Source organism: Astyanax mexicanus, chromosome 2, assembly GCF_023375975.1.
Source record: "Astyanax mexicanus isolate ESR-SI-001 chromosome 2, AstMex3_surface, whole genome shotgun sequence".
Taxonomy (NCBI): Eukaryota; Metazoa; Chordata; class Actinopteri; order Characiformes; family Acestrorhamphidae; genus Astyanax; species Astyanax mexicanus.
The window spans coordinates 33,793,394-33,811,839 of record NC_064409.1 but is presented as its reverse complement, the minus strand read 5'-3'; the positions used below and the strand labels follow the sequence as shown (position 1 = coordinate 33,811,839).

General features: G+C 37.0%; 1 protein-coding gene across 19 annotated transcripts in view; it reads left to right on the top strand.

Annotated features, from left to right (window-relative positions):
- Positions 1-18,446, top strand: part of nrcama (neuronal cell adhesion molecule a) — a 139,271-nt gene that overhangs the window by 74,549 nt on the left and 46,276 nt on the right. For 9 of the 19 annotated variants that reach the window (XM_049474247.1, XM_049474250.1, XM_049474254.1 and 6 more), the window contains exons 3-10: positions 5,010-5,027; positions 5,457-5,562; positions 9,912-10,105; positions 11,571-11,693; positions 11,975-12,145; positions 12,993-13,052; positions 15,353-15,464; positions 16,779-16,963. In XM_049474247.1, coding sequence (XP_049330204.1) covers positions 5,010-5,027; positions 5,457-5,562; positions 9,912-10,105; positions 11,571-11,693; positions 11,975-12,145; positions 12,993-13,052; positions 15,353-15,464; positions 16,779-16,963 — 969 coding nt within the window. The remainder of the gene's footprint in view (positions 1-5,009; positions 5,028-5,456; positions 5,563-9,911; positions 10,106-11,570; positions 11,694-11,974; positions 12,146-12,992; positions 13,053-15,352; positions 15,465-16,778; positions 16,964-18,446) is intronic. The other 10 variants (XM_049474257.1, XM_049474256.1, XM_049474251.1 and 7 more) reach the window with 3 other exon arrangements.

The following is an 18,446-nucleotide window of genomic DNA, read 5'->3' as shown; positions in this document are numbered from 1 at the left end:
ATTAAATTTTAAATCATGCACATCATGCAAGCCTACAATTTTACATTTTATAAAAATCACAGTGGTACTTGAAAGTTTGTGAAAGCTTTAGAATTTTCTATATTTCTGCATAATTATGACCTAATGCATCATCAGATGCATAAGTACATAAAGGGATCCCAGTTAAATAAATAATCCATTATTACATATTTTTAAGTAGCAAAAGTATGTTAACCTTTGCTTCCAGTATCTTGTTAGAAGCCCCTTTGCAGTAATAACTGCAACTAAACGTTACTGGTAACTGTTATTCAGTCCTGCACACCGGCTTAGAAGAGTTTTTAGCTCATTCCTCCATACAGAACAGCTTCAACTCTGGGATGTTGGTGGGTTTCCCCACATTAACTGCTTGCTTCAGCTCGTTCCACAACATTTCTTTTGGATTAAGGTCAGTACTTTGACTTGGCCATTCCAAACCATTAACTTCATTCTTCTTAAACCATTCTTTAAAAAAAACAACATGTGTGCTTAAGGTCATCGTCTTGCTGCATGACCCACCTTCTCCTGAGATTCAGTTCATGGACAGATGTCCGGACTTTTTCCTTTGGAATTCTCTAATATAATTCAGAATTCATTGTTCCATCAATAAACGCAAGCCATCTTGGCACAGATGCAGCAAAACAGGCCCAAACCATGATACCACCACCACCATGTTTCACAGATGGGACAAGGTTCTTATGCTGGAATACAGCATTTTCCTTTATCCAAACATAATGCTTTTCATTTAAACTAAAAAGTTTTATTTTGGTCTTTTCCAGCCACAAAAAAAAAATCAATAGCTTTCTGGTTTGTCCACATGATATTTAGCAAACTGCAAACGAGCAGCATTTTTTTTTTGGAGATCAGTGGCTTTCTCCTTGCAACCCTGCCATGCTCACCATTCTCGTTTAGTGTTCTCCTGGTAGCGAATTGTGACCATTAACATTATCCAATGTGAGAAAGGCCTTCAGTTTCTCAGAAGAATCCAATTGAAATGTTGTGGAAGGGCCTGAAGTGAGCAGTTAATGTGAGAAGACCTAACAACATCCCAGAGCTGAAGCTGTTCTGTACAGAGGAGGGTCAGACCAGATGTTGAAAGCAAAGGTTCACATACTTTTGCCACTCACAAATATGCAATATTGAATCATGTTCCTCAATAAACAAATGACCAAGCATAACGTTTTTGTCTCATTTGTTTAACTGGGTTTTCTTTATCTACTTTTAGGACGTCTGATGATATTTTAGGTCATATTTATGCAGAAATATAGAAAATTCTAAAGCATTCACAAACTTTGTAGCACCACTGTAATCACATTAATTAAAAACTAAATGCTTAGTCTGCTTATGAGATTAGAGTAAGGAGTTTGGAGAAACAAATAGCATGATCTGAACCTGAATGGATGATTGCAAATTCTGATATTTAAACTGTGCTGTTGCATTATATATCATCAATAATGAAATGGCTATTTTCTACAATGCACAGTCACATTTTTGAATTGTAATGTCATATCATATTGTTGTGAAGCACATTTAGGCCCTTAATTATGGAAATCCTCAGCTGCAGTTTCGTTTACTCAGCATCAGAACTGCTGAGCACTAAAAATAAACCCTGCTGAGCTCTCTCGCTCCACTACTAGCTGAGCACCTGCACTGTTAAAACTCAGCCAATGTAAGCTTTAAACTTGGATTAGTCAAACATTTAGTCAAGCCATTCATTTTTTTAATCATTCAATCATAAGATTTCCAGTGGTTTTTAAAAGAGATCAGAATTGTTGTGAATTATGATAAATTATGATTATTTTTGCACCATAAACACACAAAATAATTTTAAATGTAATTTTGAGCTGGGTTTAATTAAAAACAAATCATTTATTTCAAGTAGAGTAGCCTTACAAAATTAAAATATGAAAAATCTTTGTTGGATATACTCCTCCCCCCACACCTACTGGCTCAGTCACCCTTCATCACATAATGCCCTCAGGCTGTGAGGGGGTGATGTCTTTGTGTGATTTCTCCTCTTTTTACTTCAGAGGGATGTGACATCAAGGAGATTTGACTCATGTTCTTTTAATGATCAGGAATTTAACATGACTTCATGACGGATCAGTGGGTTTACAGACATAACAGAAACAATAACATCTCAAAACTTTTGTAACACGTTTTTTCTGCCTGAACATGTGGACACTTTTTAATTGTTTCTGGGACATAAACTTAAGTAACCCTGTGGCTTCTGCCTGAGCATAAAGAGTCAAAGTAATGTGGTTTGCGTACTTTTCACTGCAAATAATATTTTCTGCTGAAAAGATATGGAGTCAAAAAAGGGTCATAAAGATTTTGAGTTTGTAAAACAGAAGTCACAAATGTACTGAAACTTGTAACTGCGTTTAAACAACTGCATGCACGAAAATCCAAATCCACAAATTAACTGGAATGTGCAAACTTGAAACAGAAAGTAATATTAATAATAATCCAAATGTACAAATGTGAAAAAAATATTTTAATTATATATAAATATATATTTTTTAATTTGTAAATCCAATCTCTTGAATGTGTGAATCAGTACTGCTCAAATGGCTCAAGCTGGGTCAGACCAAAAATCACATGGAATTTGTGAGGTTGTAAATGTGACAGTGGGTGTTTTTCACTGTGGAGCTAAAAATCCTCTCATTCATCTTCTCTGCTGCGGGTGCGAAGCTCCAGCTGCAGTTGCGAATTTTGACCCTGTTTTGACGCCTGATTGATGAACCAATAGGAAAGCTTTATCCGGACCAATCAGATTACGGGGTTTGTTTAACCAATCAGAACACTGGGTGGGTCTCTGCAGCTCGGAGTACTGGGCGTGTCGAAAGGTGGTCGTCTATTGGTCTATTGGAGCTGACGTTCCGCGTGGCCGCCATTTTGGAGTCGGCCACCATGCGCCCCCCAGTGGATCAATTTACACTGAGGAAGGAGTTTAATAAACCGATAATATTCATAACTCTACCAATTTTTACCCGATTTACACACGGTTTGGTTTGTTACAAACAGCAGAGATGTAGTAATGATACAGGATGCTGTCACACATTACAAATATGTGCTTTCATGCTGAAATACTTTACATTATGCTCTTTATCAAAGACAGACATATGGTATAGCATATTAATTAGTACATAAATTAATTAATTTATTAATAAATATATATATATATATATGTGTGTGTGTGTGTGTGAGTGTGTGCATCTATGTACATAAATATAAAATTAATTCATATTATTAGAACATAATATAAAGTATTTCAGCATGAAAGCACGTATTTGTAATGTGTAAATCGGGTAAAAATTGGTAGAGTTATGAACATTATTGTTTTATTAAACTCCTTCCTCAGTGTAAATTGATCCACTGGGGGGCGCATGGTGGCCGACTCCAAAATGGCGGCCACACTTTCGACACGCCCACACCTTTCGACACGCCCAGTACTCCGACCTGCAGAGACCCACCCATTGTTCTGATTGGTTAAACAAACCCCGTAATCTGATTGGTCCGGATAAAGCTTTCCTATTGGTCCATCAATCAGGCGTCAAAACAGGGTCAAAATTCGCAACTGCAGCTGGAGCTTCGCACACGCAGCAGAGAAGATGAATGAGAGGATTTTTAGCTCCACAGTGAAAAACACCCACTGTCACATTTACAACCTCACAAATTCCATGTGATTTTTGGTCTGACCCAGCTTGAGCCATTTGAGCAGTACTGATTCACACATTCAAGAGATTGGATTTACAAATTAAAAAATATATATTTATATATAATTAAAATATTTTTTTCACATTCGCACATTTGAATTATTATTAATATTACTTTCTGTTTCAAGTTTGCACATTCCAGTTAATTTGTGGATTTGGATTTTCGTGCATGCAGTTGTTTAAACGCAGTTACAAGTTTCAGTACATTTGTGACTTCTGTTTTACAAACTCAAAATCTTTATGACCCTTTTTTGACTCCATAAAAAGACAGTTGTGTAAGTTCTTAGCAATTAATGCAATATAGGCGCAAGATGCACTACCACAAAATGCAATCAAGGCTGTGTAACAGAGTCTAAAACCTGAGTAAATATAATTAATGTAACCGGGTTCTGTGTGAAACCTAATACCTTGGTTGTACCACCTTTAGCGGCAACGGCTGCAATCAAGCTTTACCAATAACTGCCAATAAGTCTGGAAGAATTTTGTTTCACTCTTTTTTTACAAAATTGTTTTAATTCAGACACATTGGAGGGTTTCCAGCATAACCGGCCTGTTTAAGATCATCCACAGCATCTTAATCAGACTTTGATTAGGGTACTCCAACACTCCAAAACCTTTATTTATATTTTTTAAGCCATTTAGAGGTGGACTTTGCTGGTGAGCTTTGGATCATTGTCCTGCTGCAGAACCCAAGTAAACCTGAGCTTAAGGTCACAAGCTGATAAACGGACATTTTCTGGTAGAAAGCAGAATTCATGGTCCTATTAATTACAGCTAATTGTCCAAGCCCTGGAACAGCAAAGCAGCCCCTTATCCACCACTTTTAGACATTCCGTATGATTTTCTTTTTCTGAAAGTATGTGTTAGTTTTACACTAGAACTTTCTTAAAAAGAACCATGCTGCCTCATGCAAACGTAAAAAAAAATGCCAAAACACGGTAGGTGTTTGGTATGCGTTCTTCTGCGAAGTGTTGTTTTATGTTGTTTGTTTTCAGTTTTGGATAAAAAAATTCGTTTCAGTGCATCAGTAATAATATAATAAACAAATTAACAAATTTGTATTACATGTTTTTTTTTTTCATACACATTATATTAGGGCAATAGGAATCAATAGAATTCAGGATTAGGAAAGAATTAGCACAGATGGAATTGCATGATGCTTTCATAGTTTTAGGGCTAATTATAATACCTGTCTCTCTTCCTTTCTGGCCACTAATGCTGAACTGTCTCACTCTCTGCTTATCTACTTGCTGTTTCATGTGGACAAAAATAAAGCTAAAGTTCTGGAGGGATGTAAGTTTGGGCATGTTCACTGTGACTTTTGCTGTGGATTCTTTTTTCTTTTTTCTTTTTTTTTTCTTTATTTTTTTTTAAGTGGTTTTGAGTTGGCATGGTGTTGTGTGACACATGATTTCTTTCTTATTTCTATACTGCAGGCAATGGTAGAATTTACAAGTAGTGAAATGTAGTCATATATGCTTGGATTTATTGCATGTAGTGTGCACTCTTGTTATTAGTCTCTTTAGTTTTCCTGCAGTCAGCTGCTTCTCTTCTTCTGTAGCCGGTTTGTTAGATGCATGCTGTGCTGTGTGCTGTGGATTTTGCTGTTTTGTGCTGATCTAGATAATGCAGACCTTGGTATCTGTGTGGAATATAGTGGTGTGCAGACAGAGACTTGCGTATGTGTGTCTCTCTAATAACACTTCACTTTCTCCATACCAGTGCCGCAGCCACCCACTATAACCCACCAATCCCCCAAGGATTACATCATTGACCCCCGGGAGAACATTGTCATCCACTGTGAAGCAAAAGGAAAGCCGCATCCCAGGTGGGTGTCACTTGGAATCCCATGGTAACAATCACCACAGCGACCGACCACAGCTGCATGACACGTAGCATCACTGAAGATCCTTTCAAACTAGAGTACCAACCAAATTCAGAACTGTGTAATCATCAATAATCCAACAGATACAATGTCAACAAATCTGACAGCAGATTTTTTGACATTTTGGCCAGTGAAGGGTCTCTTTTTTTGTCTGAAATGCTGAATATTTAGTTGGCAAATTGTGACAGCTAATAATCAGGGTCCGTAGGGTCATGAAAAACCTGGAAAAGTCATGCAGTTTAAAAAAATAGTTTAAAAAAATATTTCCAGGCCTGGATAAAAAATACCCCCCCCAGAAAATCTGTTTATTGACTGTTTTGTTTGGGTAAATCCATCACATCTCTTCACATTAGCTATCTGTCTATGTGGGTCCTATTCAGACTGGAGTTTCAGCTTCAACTATAACTGTAAATTCACTCAGTAAGAGATAAATCCTGATTTAATGCTGTCTGGCTTTATTCAAGCACATATAAGGCAGATACATGCAAAATATGTATTCAACTCATAAAACGTGACATTTCAAAGTGTTTTAAATTCATTTTAGATGAGATATAGGCCTACTATAACCAGTTTGGACAAGGATGTTTAGTTTTTCGTTGCTTGCCATGTCTGTACTGATGTTTTAAAGACCGCATTGTCATCAAAATTGGCAGCAAAGGCATGGAAAAGTCATAAAAAGTATTGGTTGAAAACTGTATGAACCCTGATCAATCATATGAGTTCAGGATACATGGACTAACAGAAATGCTCCAAGATAAATTGGGGTGTGTCCCAATTGTGTGCTAATTACCAATAATGAATACAGCGTTGCCTAAAAGTTTATAAATATGACCTAAAACAGTATCAGATTTTTTTACGCAATTCCTAAAAGTAGATAAAGAGAACCCAGTTGAACAAATGGAACAAAAATAGCATACCTGGGTTTTAATGTTTAGAGGAAAATGATCCAATATTACCTAGTTTTAACTGGCTACAGTATGTGAACCTTTGCTCTCAGTATCTGGTGTGTCAGGTATCAAGTATAATATTTTGTCTCATTTGTTTAACTGGGTCCTAATAATGTTTTAGGTCATATTTATGCAGAAAAGTGGTTCACAAACTTTTAAGCACCAATGTTAATATAGATTATGCTCAAATATCCAAAATATATACTATATATATTTTGGAAATGTAGTTACAGTGGACGCTATTATCCCACAATGCAGTGCATAACAGAAAGGATGTGGCTATTCAAGTCTGGAACTATATTAAAAAAGAATGGCAGATAAAAATGCAATTGCAGCAACAATGTCAGCTGGCCGACTGGAGTTAATAAATGCTGGCTAAGCAATGTCACCATAATTTTGTATGTACTAACCTGCCAAGCCTGCACTATTAAGATATATAGAGATCTATATACTATATGTGGTTTAAACAGATAAAAAGTTTAAGTGCTGATGAGATCTGACACCTAAACCTTTTATGGCATGATTGTTATATTTTTGGAGAATTTTGGAACTAGGGGTGCAGGAAAAAAATAGATTCAAGCTAGAATCGCGTTTCTAACAATGAACGATTCAGAATCTTTTCTCATTTTTAAAAAATAGATTTTTTTGCGGGTGCAGCTACTGTCGCGCAGAGCTTTTTAACTGTACCGCAGAGCTTTTAAACTGTCGCGCAGATCTGTTTAACTGTCGCGCTGAGCTTTTTAACTGTACCTCGGAGCTTTTTAACTGTACAGCGAAGCTTTTTAACTGTACAGCGAAGCTTTTTAACTGTACAGCGGAGCTCAGCTACTGTACCACTGAGCTTTTTAACTGTACTGCGGAGCTTTTTAACTGTACCACAGAGCTTTTTAACTGTACAGCTCTGCTCAGCTACTGTTGCGCGGAGCTTTTTAACTGTCGCGCAGAGCTTTTATACTGTCGCGCAGAGCTTTTAAACTGTCGCGGGGAGCTTTTTAACTGTACCACGGAGCTTTTTAACTGTACCGCAGAGCTTTTTAACTGTACAGCGGAGCTCAGCTACTGTACCACTGAGCTTTTTAACTGTACAGCGAAGCTCAGCTACTGTTGCACAGAGCTTTTAAACTGTCACGCAGAGCTTTTAAACTGTCGCGGGGAGCTTTTTAACTGTACCACATAGCTTTTTAACTGTACAGCTCTGCTCAGCTACTGTTGCGCGGAGCTTTTTAACTGTCGCGCAGAGCTTTTAAACTGTCGCGCAGAGCTTTTAAACTGTCGCGGGGAGCTTTTTAACTGTACCACGGAGCTTTTTAACTGTACCGCAGAGCTTTTTAACTGTACCACGGAGCTTTTTAACTGTACCGCAGAGCTTTTTAACTGTACAGCGGAGCTCAGCTACTGTACCACTGAGCTTTTTAACTGTACTGCGGAGCTTTTTAACTGTACAGCGAAGCTCAGCTACTGTTGCGCAGAGCTTTTAAACTGTCACGCAGAGCTTTTAAACTGTCGCGGGGAGTTTTTAAACTGTCGCGGGGAGCTTTTTAACTGTACCACAGAGCTTTTTAACTGTACAGCTCTGCTCAGCTACTGTTGCGCGGAGCTTTTTAACTGTCGCGCAGAGCTTTTAAACTGTCGCGCAGAGCTTTTAAACTGTCGCGGGGAGCTTTTTAACTGTACTGCGGAGCTTTTTAACTGTACTGCGGAGCTTTTTAACTGTACAGCGAAGCTCAGCTACTGTTGCGCAGAGCTTTTAAACTGTCGCGGCGAGCTTTTTAACTGTACCACGGAGCTTTTTAACTGTACCGCAGAGCTTCTTAACTGTACCACAGAGCTTTTTAACTATACAGCTCTGCTCAGCTACTGTTGCGCAGAGCTTTTAAACTGTCGCGGGGAGCTTTTTAACTGTACCACAGAGCTTTTTAACTGTACCACAGAGCTTTTTAACTATACAGCTCTGCTCAGCTACTGTTGCGCGGAGCTTTTTTACTGTACAGCGAAGCTCAGCTACTGTTGCGCAGAGCTTTTAAACTGTCACGCAGAGCTTTTAAACTGTCGCGGGGAGCTTTTAAACTGTCGCGGGGAGCTTTTTAACTGTACCACAGAGCTTTTTAACTGTACAGCTCTGCTCAGCTACTGTTGCGCGGAGCTTTTTAACTGTCGCGCAGAGCTTTTAAACTGTCGCGCAGAGCTTTTAAACTGTAGCGGGGAGCTTTTTAACTGTACCACGGAGCTTTTTAACTGTACCGCAAAGCTTTTTAACTGTACTGCGGAGCTTTTTAACTGTACTGCGGAGCTTTTTAACTGTACAGCGAAGCTCAGCTACTGTTGCGCAGAGCTTTTAAACTGTCGCGGGGAGCTTTTTAACTGTACCACGGAGCTTTTTAACTGTACCGCAGAGCTTTTTAACTGTACCACAGAGCTTTTTAACTATACAGCTCTGCTCAGCTACTGTTGCGCGGAGCTTTTAAACTGTCGCGCAGAGCTTTTAAACTGTCGCGCAGAGCTTTTAAACTGTCGCGGGGAGCTTTTTAACTGTACTGCGGAGCTTTTTAACTGTACCACAGAGCTTTTTAACTGTACAGCTCTGCTCAGCTACTTTTGCGCGGAGCTTTTTAACTGTCGCGCAGAGCTTTTAAACTGTCGCGCAGAGCTTTTAAACTGTCGCGGGGAGCTTTTTAACTGTACGACAGAGCTTTATAACTGTACCGCAGAGCTTTTTAACTGTACAGCGAAGCTCAGCTACTGTCGCGGGGAGCTTTTTAGCTGTACCATGGAGCTTTTTAACTGTACCGCAGAGCTTTTTAACTGTACCGCAGAGCTTTTTAACTGTACAGCGAAGCACAGCTACTGTTGCGCGGGGCTTTTTAACTGTACTGCGGAGCTTTTTAACTGTACACCGGAGCTTTTTAACTGTACCGCGGTGCTCACCTACTGTCGCGCGGAACTTTTTAACTGTACCGCAGTAAGCTTTGCGGTAAAGATAAAATGCTCTGTGAGACATTTAAAAAGCTCTGCGCGACATTAGCTGGGCTCCAGTTTTTGCTCTTACTGCCTCTCTCTATTAGGCTACAGAGAGGCAAGTAGTATCGTATTACTGTGTTTGTTGTTACACCGCTAAAGTATTGAGGATGAGAAAAAGAAATCAAATCGTGACCCCAATAATTGATTCTGAATCGAATTGTGGGATTCACAAAGATTCGCAGCCCTATTTGGAACCACTGCTTCATAATTTATTATAAGAATGTGTTGTAATATCATATTATTTCTATCTATATTAAAACTTTTGATGAGCAGTGTATAAGCATGCCTTTTAATACTTTGCTATTTTTAAATCCTGTCACTTTGCAGCTTTTCCTGGACGCGCAACGGCTCTCATTTTGATGTGGAGAAAGACCCTAAGGTGTTCACCAAGCCCAACTCAGGCACCCTGGTGATAGACATCAGCGAGGAGAAAGCTGAGGCATATGAGGGAGTGTATCAGTGCACAGTGAGGAACGAACACGGAACTGCAGTCTCCAACAACATTGTTATACGCCAGTCCAGTAAGAATTCTGAAATCCTATTCTGTGTGTTTATACAAACAGCAGTCACAGTGTAATAACACAGATCTACATTTAATGCGATAAATGTAAATTCTGATCATGAAAATCTCAGAGTGTGGGCCACGGCACACTAGTCCCACACTAGTCGCAGCATGAGTGTGTGGGTCTCAAGGAAGCTGCATAATTGCATATCATTTAGTATTTCACTTAAGTAGAACTAGCATTTTTACCAGATAAGGGAACCTCTTCAGTTAGCTCCACTTTTTTAGGCTACATTTGCTTCATTGAAAATGTTAGTTCATGTGGGCAAACACTGTGATGCTTGCGAGAAGTGCATAAAGTGTCGTGTTTTGGTTTACACAGTGCTGCTTTTGTTTCCACTTGAATAATGTCAAAAATAATCTCACTTAGTAGTTTCCCAGTATAGTACAGCAGTAAAACAATCAATAAAAGCAAAGCTGATCAGATACAGAGCAGCCAACTGACTCAGCTCAGTTTCTGCTCTACACTCTAAATATACTATTTAACAGTACTACTGTGTTTATATTGAAGATTAGAACTGAATGGATCTGAACCACACACCCCGCAGTTTGATTTAGGTAATACTGTCTAGTAATACTTTTAAATAATCATGTGTGTGTTTTGGTGTAACATGCAATAAACCAATCAGTGTTTCACTTTGCATTCCCTTTAAGAGCCAGGTGAGCTCTGACTTTGGCGCATTGCTATTTTAGGGATGCAGCTACTGTACCTGCACATGTCCAACGCTTCTCAGCAGAGGAAACTGACCTGCTCATTTACGCTCATTCATTCTGTTTGTTACTGATGTAAACAAATATGTGCATAACAAACATAGGTGTGTGTGCATTGGGGATGTGCCTGTTGCCAAGATAGCAATGAACGTCTGTCTGTTGATGTCTGCCTAGATTGTATTCATTAAGTTACGCACCTGTGTTTGCTGTTGCCAAGATATCAATACGGCCAAAATTGACCTAAATACACCTCATTTAGAGACCAACGCACCGCACCCGTCAGAGTAGATATATTCACAAGCGCTTTTGCTATTTAAACAATGCAGGTGTGAAGTGTTAAAATAGACTTTTGGCATCACGATGCATCTTGCGCAGGGTGTAACATAGGGCCCTTAGTCTACAAGTGGTCTTAAAAAGAATGAAAAAAGTAAAATACACGTAATAGGAGGACATACTTAATGCTGCATGCTGAATTCACATTGTCTGACATTCTCTGACTTTCATTTCATATTATAGTTTTGCAAAAAAATGTCTTACACAACAAAATTCTTTTATCAAACTCAAATCATAATATTTTCCTGGTTTAATATGTTTACAGTGGTAATGTTGCACTGATGGGAAGTTTAGAATCTGGAGAATCTGTAACAGTGGATTTGCTCAGTAAAAAAAAAAATCAATTGATTTCATTTCATTTCCCCACTTTTGTTCTACAGAGTCCCCCTTGTGGTCAAAGGAGAGAAATGAGCCAGTCACAGTGCAGGTGGGTGTGTCTCTGATTTTGCACTGCAGACCCCCAATGGGCCTTCCCCCACCTATCATCTTCTGGATGGACAACAGTGAGTCAATGCAACACTTAAAAATGACAAAGAATACATTTACTTGTTTTATAACAAAGTTGTTGGAGATCCTTTCTAAGAAAACTACTATAAACAGTAAAATAAATCTATCTATCTATCTATCTATCTATCTATCTATCTATCTATCTATCTATCTATCTATCTATCTATCTATATTTTTGAGTATGTTTACATTAATTTATGTAGCAGCAATAGCTTAAATCTTTGTGCTTTTTTTGATTGGTAAAATGTTGTCTGCTTCTTCTCCGTTTTGTCCTCAGATTTTCAGCGGCTGCCTCAGAACAGCCGCGTGTCTCAGGCACTTAATGGAGACCTGTACTTCTCTAATGTGCTGGTGGAGGACACCAGAAATGACTACATCTGCTATGCTCGATTTCCTCACACTCAAACCATCCAGCAGAAGCAGCCCATAACAGTCAATGTTCTGGATGGTAAGTGCACCAAAGCTGAAGGCACCAATCCAGATCCATTTATAGCACATTCTATCCTGTTTCAGTTCAGGGGTGAATCTATTTTGTTCAAAAATTATTAACATTTTATTTATTTTATTATTATATACCTGATATATTCTGTAAAATAACCACTCACTGAGTTATTGGTTTTATTAAAAAGGCTATATCAGTTCTGAGTAGGGCGCTTTTACTCTTAAAACCTCAGTTCTTCATGGCATCGATTCCACAAGATGTTGGAAACATTTCTTTAAAATTCTGCAGTCATGTCAATAATTACATTATCACATTAGACTTGTCTAGCTGGTAACTGGGAAAACCACTCTTGGGTGCCGACCAAAACAACAAATCAGCTGAAACAAGACCTTTTTTCTTAGAATTTACACCTTATTTTTAGTAAGTAATTTAAATTCAAAATAAGCACAAAAAGTCGCCAGTCAAGTTCTGATTCCTGTGTACACATTTAAGCCACAAAATATTTTTTTTTCTTGATTTTAAGTCTTGCTTCACTCATTTTTGGACTTTGTGATTGCTAACTTTAAAAAATCTTACTAAGAACATTTGCTTACCACCTTGACAGTTTTTTTTTTTTTTTTGATTTAAACATTTATGTTTCAAATTCCATATGTTTTGTCTATTTTTTAACAATGGATTTTTTGCAGTGTATGTACTATTATTATTAGCGTGTTTTTGCAGGGTTTAATTTGAACATACACTCATTTTTACACTCAAGTGTTTTTTATCATACACTTTAATTTTATTTTATTACATTATTTCATTTTCATGTTTTGTTACCATTGCATGTTTATGATTTTTTGTTGTATTTCAGTTGATGCAATGAATGAGACAGTCTTGGCAGCTATTTTGAATGACACAGATATTTTGGGTGGTGAGTTCTAGCAGACCTCGTCCAAGTGAACCCTACTTCCTCCGCTGTAGTTCCATCTAACCAGTAATTTAACACAACCACTTTAAACCCTCTGCTTCTCACCCTTCATCATCATCATCATCTTCATCATCATCTTCAGATGATTCTCATCTTACTCTGACATTTCAGTCCCTTGGAATTAATACCACATCAACACCTCTGCCACGCTTCTGCACTTCTACATCACTTAAAGATGAAAAAGAGACTGCAACTGACATTACAGGTCATGCTGGCTCTGTGATTCTGAAGACTGCTAAATATATTTACTTTAAACAAACAGTGATCAATCACAGTGAAGCTCATAATGACTAAGTGATGACAGTAAGCAGTCCTTTTTCATCAGTCAGTATTAATTTAAAGTTACCCTTTTTTTATTGACACAATGCACTGGATTTATATTAAATACTAATATAACTGTCCACTAAACTTTGTGTTAAAAAATGTATTTCAATATATTCCATACTCATAATTTCTTTCTTCTTCATAATCCTTCAATTCTCTTTTTAAACCAAATGGAAAAAGAGGCAATGGAAGGCTATTCTCATCCAGAGAGTCTTGCTCTCCTGTAAGAGGTTCACTTGATTGTTTACGAAGTGAAGGGTTAAGCTTTACCATCACAGTGACAGAAAGGGGAAATATGTTTGTTATATCAGAGTAGTTTATCAGTCAGAAATATTATACTTAGTTTACAGCCATCAGTGCATACCCTTTCAGTTGTACCCACTGTATCATGGCTGGTAATATTTACATGGGTGATTCCAAATCTGAGGTGCCATTTGGCTTTTTTTTACATTTTGTCTCCTTACAACCGCAAACTTAAATTTATTTTATTTCGATTTTAAGTGATAGACAAACACAAGTATTACATAATTGTGTAAAAGTGGATGAAAATGATACATGGTTATCAAAATTTTAATCAAATAAAAATCTGAAAAGTGTGACTTGCAAGACATCTTTCTTCTCAAATACAGCTGCAAGTCTTTTAGGGTATGTCTCTACCAGCTTTGCACATCTGAAGATTGAGATTTTTGGTTATTCTTCTTTCCAAAATATCTCAAGCTCAGTCAGGTTGGATGAAGAGTGTCTGGGAACAGAATTTTTTATATCTTGCCACAGAAGCTCAAGTTTAACTTTGGTCTCATCTGACCACAGCACCTTCTTCCAAAAGTGCAAACTGCAAACGGCACTTCTTACCATGAAGGCCAGATTTGTGGAGTGCATGACTTATAGTTGTCCTGTGGACAGATTCTCCCCCCTGTGGACCATGGGTCCCTTGTCTGCATCTCTGACCACTGCTTTTGTTGCTTAATCTGTCAGTTTGGGTGAATGGCCATGTGTTGGTAAGTTTGCAGTTATAGGATACTTTTTCTATTTTTGGATGATGGATTGAACAGTGCTCCTTGGATACTCAAAGTGTTGGATATGTTTTTTATGTTTGTTTGTTTTTTAAACCTAACCCTGATTTAAACTTCTCCATAACTTTGTCTCTGACCTGTCTGTCTATATTAGACATCTGGATTAAGTAATTAGGTGACTTTTAAAAGCAATTGATCGCACTAGATTTTATTTAGGGGTTTCAGAGTAATGAGGGCTAAATACTTTTGCACATCACACCTAAATTGTTTAAAACTATGTATTATTTCCATTCCACTTCACAATTATGTGCTGATTTGTGTTGGTCTATCACTTAAAATCTCAATAAAATACATTCAATAGTTTGTGGTTGTAAAGTTCAATGAAAATGGGAATATTTTTGCAAGTTATTGTACACATGAAATAGTTGGAATAAGTAATAAATTTACATGGAACCATTAAAGTATTTATTATAAAGTAAATAAATAATAAATGAATAAAATCAGACTGTCAAGAAACAGATGCTTAGAAAATGCTTAGCTAAGTTATGGGTGCCTGATTAATATTTGTTGATTAATATTGTTATAATATTCATCCTGGGGATTTTCACCCATTCACCCTAGTGTCACCCTTGATTATCTATTTTTAAAGCACAATTTGGAACAATCCAATGACTAACCAGTAGGTTCAGACATTATATGCATTCCTTTCTGCTAGTTCTTTTAAATAAATCAGCTTGCAGATGTATCCTGTAAGGTTACAGATCAATAAGCATATATTGCAGAATAATAAATACAAATACAAATAACACCTCAATCGTGGAATCAGCTATACCCTTAAAAGCTCTGGTTCAGGCTACATATTCCAGCTGTGTCTTATCCCTGACTGACTGTGTCCACTTGTTTCAGATCGCCCGGCAGCAGAGCGGACACCCTCCTTCATGCACCCAACTGGACCCAACAGTACGTCTATGGTCCTGAGAGGTGAAACTCTGGAGCTGGAGTGCATTGCAGATGGTCTGTAAGTATCTGCAAGAAGAGTTTTACAACTCCTGTAATGTTAGTATGCTGGGGATTCAAGGCTTTGTTCAGACAGTGGTATTCTGTGATTTTTAGTCCCCTCTAAAAGTATTAGAACAGTGAGGCCGATCCCTGTAGTTCTGCTTTAGATTGAAAACATTTGGGTTTGACAAAAAAGGATGAATATGAGACAAAAGATCAACTTTTCAGCTTTTAATTTCAAGTATATACAGAATATAGAAGATAGCACACATTTCTGTGAGCAAACGTATTGGAACATGTAACTGTCAGGTGTGTTTGGTGCCCAGATGTATCCTTAAACTTTAATTATTCCTACAATAAAAAGCGCTGAAGTTTAGATTTGGGTTTTGTCTGTGCAGACTGTGCATTTATAGTTAGAGGAGTAACCAACATAAAAACCAGAGAGCTGACTATAGATGAAAAACAAGCAACTCTGAAGCTCAGAGAAGATGGAAAATTACACAAATATTAGCTTTTACAACCATTTAGAATGCCCTGAAGAAGAAAGTCATCACTGGTGTACTAAGTAACAGATATTGGAGAACTGTCTCATTGACATTAAGTTTAAGTTTATGTATGCCAATAATTTTGCTCATAAGAAATATGGGTTAATTCAGACAAAAGAGAATATTGTCGCTGTCCAATGAAAAGCAATTATCTTTTACGCTGTGCCAAACTTTCTTAATGAATGGACCAAAAGAAATACTTAAAAATTACCTAAATATATATATATATATATCTTTTTACATTGACTACCATTGAAAGTTTTTTTTCTGAAGGTTTTTTTCTCTCTTTCTCTCTTGCTGTTTTGGAGATACTTGTTTTTCATTGGACGGCGATGATATCTTCTGAAGTGTATTTCAGGTCCAGGTGTAAATACCTGTAAATAAAAGCTGAAATGTTGATCTTTTGTCTCATATTCATCTTTTAACATCAAACTCAAATATTTTCAGTCTACAACAGAAATAATGGAATGGGCCTCGCTGTTCTAATACTTTTTACTGTACAGTCATGGCACTTCATGAAAACCTTTGTCTTTTTTAGCAAATTATTTGTCTTTATTTTAATATTATAGAGTGACATATAATATTATGTTATTATATTTAAAGCTTCCTAACTTTTTTCTTACTAGAAAAAAATATTTCAAGTGAAAACCGATTCATTTTAGTTTTTATTTTAGTCATGTTATCTCTAAATATTGTAAAAGACTAACTAAAGCATCACATAAGGGGCAAAAGAGAAGAACTGCATGTAGGTGTGGAACTGGTACTGTACTGTTTTTGCTGTGTTTCAGACCGACCCCAGAAATCTCCTGGACTAGAGTGAGTGGGGATCTGCCAGGTGACAGGTTCTCCTTCCAGAAGTTCCAGAAAATGCTGAAGATTATTGAGGTGACGGAGGCAGATGCAGGAGACTACCGCTGCCTGGCCAGAAACCGCCTAGGCAGTGCTCAGCACATCATCACTGTGGTGGTCAAAGGTTTGAATCATGTTCTGCCTGAAACTGATGTGAAAAAAAACACATTTTTTGGATTATGACAAATCTAGACACTCTGGTATATTATAAAAAAGGCTAAAAGGATTTTAAATATAAGCCATAAACCTGATGGTTGGGGTAAGGAGATTGTCAAGAGATGGATGTGCATTACTCTTATTGAAAAAGATTGTATCATACATTTATTATTTGAAGTGTATTAAGTTGAAGCACACATTTAAGTGATCATTCTTAGAAGTCTAGAATTATTAATGCCATTTTGATTACTTAAATGTGTTTACATACAAAAAAAAATCTGCTATATGTACAGTACCAGTCAAAAGTTTGGATACACCATGAATGCAGTTTTTTTTTCATTCTATATTAACACTAAAGTCACTCAAACTTTGAAGAAAAACATATAGAATCATCTAGTAACCAAAAATGTGTTAAACAAACCAGAATATGTTTTAGATTTTAGATTTTTCAAAGTAGCACCTCTTTTTTAGATTACAGCTTTGCACATCTTTTCTCAGTCAGATATACATTTACATTTAGGGTATTTAGCAGACTTACAAAAGTGCTTTGTTGTTCACTTGTAAAGTTGTGAAGAGGTAGAGTTGGTATACAATGAATAGTCTTATTTGAGTAATGTTATAATCCATATTATGGCAAGAACTACTCAACTAAATAAAGATAAAAAATACTTTAAGAAATGAAGGTCAGTCAAGATGAAACATTTCAAAAACTTTGAAAGTATACTCAAGTGCAGTCGCAAAAACCATCAAACGTAATGGTGAAACTGGCTCTCATCAAGACCGCCTCAGGAACAGAAGAGCAAGATTAAATAGACACCTAAATGCTTCACAGAGTATTTTGGTTTGTTTAACTCTTTTAATTTTCTACATTATTCCTTATGTTTTTCTTCGTAGTGTGGATAATTGTACTGTATATTATTCCATTCAGTAGTTTTGTTTCCATTAGTTAATACAGCTCTGGAATAAAATAGAACACTTAAAATGATGAGTTTCTTTGATTTTACTAAATTAAAAACCTCTGGAATATAATCAAGGGGAAGATGGATGATCACAAACCATCAAACCAAGCTGAACTGCTTGAATTTTTGCACCAGGAGTGGCATAAAGTTATCCAAAAGCAGTGTGTAAGACTGGTGGAGGAAAACATGCCAAGATGCATGAAAACTGTGATTAAATATGGATTTCTGAACTCACAAAAAACTTTATGAATATGAACTTGTTGTCTTTGCATCATTCGAGGTCTAAAAGCTCTGCATCTTTTTTTTGTTATTTCAGCCACTTCTCAGACATGTACCTATAAATAGCAAAATCAAAGAAACTCATTCAAAAACTTGAATGTAATGGAAAATGTAGGATACATTTAAAGGTGAACAGTATGACTTAATGCAAATGGTTGATCGAAAAACTTTATAATGTATTGAAAATGTATTAATCAAAATATTTATTTTCTT